The following is a 5,060-nucleotide window of genomic DNA, read 5'->3' as shown; positions in this document are numbered from 1 at the left end:
ACAAAGGGCTTCCGACTCAAATATTGTACTTGCGCCCATTATCGCATTCTCGTCGCTTGGGAGCCCAAGTTGCAGTGCAACATCCTTTAAAGTGACAATGCACTCCCCACACGGCAACAATACACCAAAACATGCTTTTAGCAGCGTTTTTTGGCCTTTAGCGGCGCTTAGTATTTGCGGTGCTTATAGTAGCGTCGCAAAAAATGCTGCTATTGACAACGCCGCTAACTTTTGCGGCGTTTTTAGAAATAAACGCCACTAAAGAACAAGACCTTTAGCGGCGCTTTTCCCACAAACGCCGCTATAGAACAAGACCTTTCGCGGCGCTTTCTCAAAAACACCGCTAAAGAACAAGACCTTTAACGGCGCTTCTTCTACAAACGCCGCTAAAGATAAAGACCTTTAGCGGCATTTTTCCCACAAACGCCTCTATAGAACATGACCTTTAACGACGCTTTTTCCATAAACGACGCTAAAGAACAAGACCTTTAGAGGCGCTTTTTCTACAAACGCCACTAAAAACATGACCTTTAAAAAATATTTTAATTAAATAATATTTATTTCTATGATAAATATTATATTATGTTTTGTTTTTGAAACTTAAACTTTAAAATATATATATATTAAGGATAAAAAATATTAATTAAATTAAATTTTCTATTAAAATTTTAACTTTAAAACTAAATATAAAAATTAATGAATTTAAATTTAGAATTTAAATATTATGTTTAAATAAATGAGCAATCTACCTCACAGTTTGTCTGATCTATATTAACTCGGCTAATTATAAAAGAAGCTACAAAACACGTAATAATTAATAATCATGGTTAAAGAAGCTAGTACACAAAGTAGCTATAAAACCCTATTTCAATAACTCCAAATTCAAGTTCTGACTAATATAAACGACCATGGAATGAAACATTAAATAACATTCCACTTGAAGAAGTGCTAAGCCTTGGCTTTTCCAGCTTGAAGAGATTGAATCCTCTGCTACACCTTCAATATCTAAAGGATGCAAAACGAAATGATCAGATAAACCAACAAACTTGGTAAACAAGAGAGATGTTAAAAATAAAATATATATATTAGATACATACGTACATATATATCTATATCGTTAGACACGTTAAAGATGTTAAAAAGACGTGAACATATGATAAAGACTTCTAAACTAAACCCAAACTCTTAGACACGTTACCCAGATTTAACATGGGTATATTAGATACATACATATATCTATATCTATATATAATACAAGTATATTAAAAAAATTAAAACTTCTTGTCATATGTTTAAAACATCATACCTCATTTCTAAATATATATATATATAAATAGAGAGTGAAGATTTAATAAATTAGACTAGCAAACAATAACACCATTATATGTCATCAGTTCAGAGCATGTATACACTGTATTATGTAACATATATGATAGAACATTCAGCTATAAGATTAAGCGCAAAAAAAGAAGAAGGAAAGCTGAAGCAAATGTATACTATTTTCGGGAACCATATGCAAAGAATATCATTAATTCGATTTCAATTCCAATCCGACTAATTTCCTAACCAAGATGGGAGACGATGATTCAAGAGAATTTACAAGGAAAAAAGACAAAACCAAAGCCAAAACAATAATAGGTAACTGTAGACTCTGCTCATTAAAGCTCATATATTTGTGGCCAAAATTAAAAAGAAGACATTACTTGCTACAAACTCATATATGGTCGATATAAAGCTCACCGTTAGGAATCAATAACGAGACCTTCCCGAGCGATGTTTGTTGTCACACAAAGCACTGCTTGTGCACTTAAAGGAGAGAGCTTTGACAGACAAAAGTTCTCCGAAGAGCCCATCTTTGGATTCTCAGATACTACAGTTGAGAGACCGTAGGACTTCTCATATACAGTTTGCAGCTCCAAAAGAAGGGTTCGAGCAGCCTCCCGTGACTCTGGGAGCTGGTCGCTTAGTTGGGATGCAGCTACTTGTATCAATTTGTCAATTCCATATTCTTTAATTCCCTCAACACCCAGATAAAATCAAATGAATAAAAAAAAGGAAATTCATAAAATACGACAGGACATCTATCAAATCCTATAAAATAAAGCAAACAATCATGAAAATAAGTGAACAAGGATATCAAAAGGTTGATATCCAAATAATCATCAGTATGCATGAAAAAGTGGTGGGATAAAAAGGGAAAAAAACAGTAGCTTTGTAAACCACATATACCAAAAAGACCCATATATAGCTAGACGCTAACTACTTTAAATGAACTTAGTTAATAGAAATCTATATGAACTATGTTGCTGCAAATATAACAAACAACGGTACCATCCAAACCAATGAAACAAATTGAACATGATTAAGACTGGAAAAAAAAATGGACTTCCTTCCAGATAAATAAAATAGCAGTAAGGATATCAGATCCCAACTGCCTACCAGACGTGGAACACTACGACCATAGTACCCCTTGAACTTGACTCTGTAAAACAAGCCCTTCTGAGCACATACTTACAATGCACTAGTCAAATTAAATCTAAGACACCCGATTCTCTAGTCTTTCTAGTCAGATAACCAAGTAAGAATTGGAGACTTACAACATACTATGCATTGTTTCCTCATGGAATATTGATAATCGACGAACATTATTGAGTGTTTCAACAACCAGAATCCAATCTTTAGAGTCAAGTCCAGGTAAGAGCTTCTGAAATAGGTATATATGCAAATCAGCAAACAGTACACCAAATATTAGAAATTGAAGTGTAAACTGAAAGTAAATTATACCTTAAGACATGTATCAACATCTTCTAGATCACTTAAGTTCTCAGATTCAATGTATTCTACTTCCGAATTAGCTACCTCCACTCCAACATTTATAGTTTCACCTCCATTTATTTGAACAGAAGTAGAGCTCTTATTGTGTTGCACATTTAAACTTTCACCTCCATTTATTTGAACAGAAGACAGGCTTTTCTTCAGCTGCTCTTCAACGATATAATCAACGAAAACGAAGATATTTAATTATGAATCTGCGTTCAAAGATATAATCAACAAAATTGAAGAAATCTAAGTAAATCTTCATTAAATTTGATTTACGAAGAGCAGCACCGGGGAAGAAGAAATACCGCAGAGGAAGCAATGGATTTCAAGTGGGTCATTGGCTCTCCAACATATTTGACAGTCTACCTGAAAAACATGTCCTGGTTGAATACCTTCTCTGCCTGTAAGATTTATAATAGAAACAAAAAAAAAAACACAGCTGAAAATGCTTAGAAAATGGATGAGAAATATTAGTTACTTCTGATTTTAACATTCCCAGGAGATTAAGTGATCCATGATTCCCAAAGACAAGCATGGCCAGTTAAAGGAACATGATGCAATATGCAACAACGTAAGGCGTCTGAATCCCAAACCAAGGCATCAACGAGCATTTGGAACCCCTCCTCTCCTCCTAGTATCACAAAGTTCCTGTCAATTATCATTTCCTTTTCCCATTAGAAAACAAATCAAAACCCCCCATACCATAATAAATCAAAACTTTGCTACTCCATATATATATACATATAATATCAGAAAAAAATATAGGGAAGAAAAGACCTGTTGTATGTAAAGATTAAGAGTCTCATCAGAAAAAAAAAATATAGGGAAGAAGAAAACATAGCAATGGGCATGGAGTTAAAAGTTTTAAAGGATGGTGTGTTTGTAAAGTTGGGGGTTTCAAGGGGGAAATTAGGGATTTTAGGCGGGGAAGATTTCAGGGGGGAAAATTTATAAGTGGCGCCATTTTTTAATTTTTTGACAAAAAATGCCTCTATTGCTTAACGCCGTAAAAAATTATTTTATTTTGAACAAAACGACGCTGTTTTGCTCTGCTAAAAATTTTTTATTTTGTCTGTTAAAAATTATTAGTTAAGTGATTTTATAAAACATTTATTATTTTTTATAAATTAAATTTTATAAAAAATCAAGTACTCTCAAAATAAATATCGTATATTTTAATAATAAAAAATGATTAAATCTTGTAATTAATTATTAAGTTATAATTATCCAATGTAAGCAATTAATCTCACATATCAAATTTCTATTAAAGATTGAGGCGTTAATCATGATTTTATATTATTCATTTCGATCTAATCTCCATTTTATTAGAGATATTTCTTCCTAACTAAAATATAACTATTTTGCTAGATGTTCAATGTGGAATGATTTTAGTTTTGTATTTCATTTTAATTTATTTGTTATAATTTGGTCTTATATATCCAAAATAGATAGTTACCTATCTGTATCAATTTGTTACATTTATTTATTTATTTATTAATGTTTTTTAAATCTAATATTTAAATATATCAAATGGTTTAGATTAAATATTTTTAATATAAAAGCATTAATTAATTATATAAAATTTCATCATTTAACAAATCTAAAGTAAACCTTAAATCCTAAACCATTTAAAATATATAAAATTTATCTATTACCTCTTAAATAATTTAAACTATAATCATAATTTTAATATATTAAAATTAATATTATCTCTTTACAATTATATTAGAAAATATTTAATATATAAATTAAAAACACCAATTAATCTAAACTCTAAACTTTTAACCCTTATCTTCTAAACCCTAAATCATAAAACATAAACATTAACCCCTAAACCCATAACCCTTAACCCCTGAATCTTAAACCCCAACCCTTAAACCATAATCCATAATCCCTAAACACATAATCCTTAAACCTTAAAATTTGGATATTCTTCTACTTGGATCTAAGGTATATTTTTCTACTTGATAATGGGTATTGATCCACCATACTAATTATCAAATCATTACTTGGAACTCACTAGCCGGACTTTATAAAGGAAAAAACTTAATACTGTAGTGATTTGCATGAAAACTTTCAAATAGTTAAGTGGCTATTTTGTAACTTTTTGCAGTTGAGTGATCAAAATGTAAATTCACTAATAGTATAGTGACATTGGGTGTAGTTTACCCATATTTTTATTTCAATGAATTTAATTATTCTATTACAATTTTTTGTCAATTTCTTTGTTATGTGTCTAC

General features: G+C 30.9%; 1 protein-coding gene across 1 annotated transcript; it reads right to left on the bottom strand.

Moving 5' to 3' along the window:
• Positions 1–685: 685 nt before the first annotated feature.
• LOC128031905 (uncharacterized) lies at positions 686–3,554 on the bottom strand. Its single transcript, XM_012611866.2, has 6 exons — positions 3,299–3,554; positions 3,126–3,186; positions 2,785–2,984; positions 2,598–2,704; positions 1,741–2,034; positions 686–1,005 (listed from the first exon to the last, which is right to left on the bottom strand). The coding sequence occupies exons 1-5, from the start codon at positions 3,353–3,355 to the stop codon at positions 1,743–1,745; spliced, it is 717 nt and encodes a 238-aa protein (XP_012467320.2). The 5' UTR covers positions 3,356–3,554; the 3' UTR covers positions 686–1,005; positions 1,741–1,742.
• Between the last annotated feature and the right edge of the window lie 1,506 nt (positions 3,555–5,060).

Source organism: Gossypium raimondii, chromosome 1 (assembly GCF_025698545.1).
Source record: "Gossypium raimondii isolate GPD5lz chromosome 1, ASM2569854v1, whole genome shotgun sequence".
NCBI classification, from domain to species: domain Eukaryota; kingdom Viridiplantae; phylum Streptophyta; class Magnoliopsida; order Malvales; family Malvaceae; genus Gossypium; species Gossypium raimondii.
Note: the sequence above shows the minus strand (reverse complement) of the source record. Positions and strands in the feature narration are given on the sequence as shown.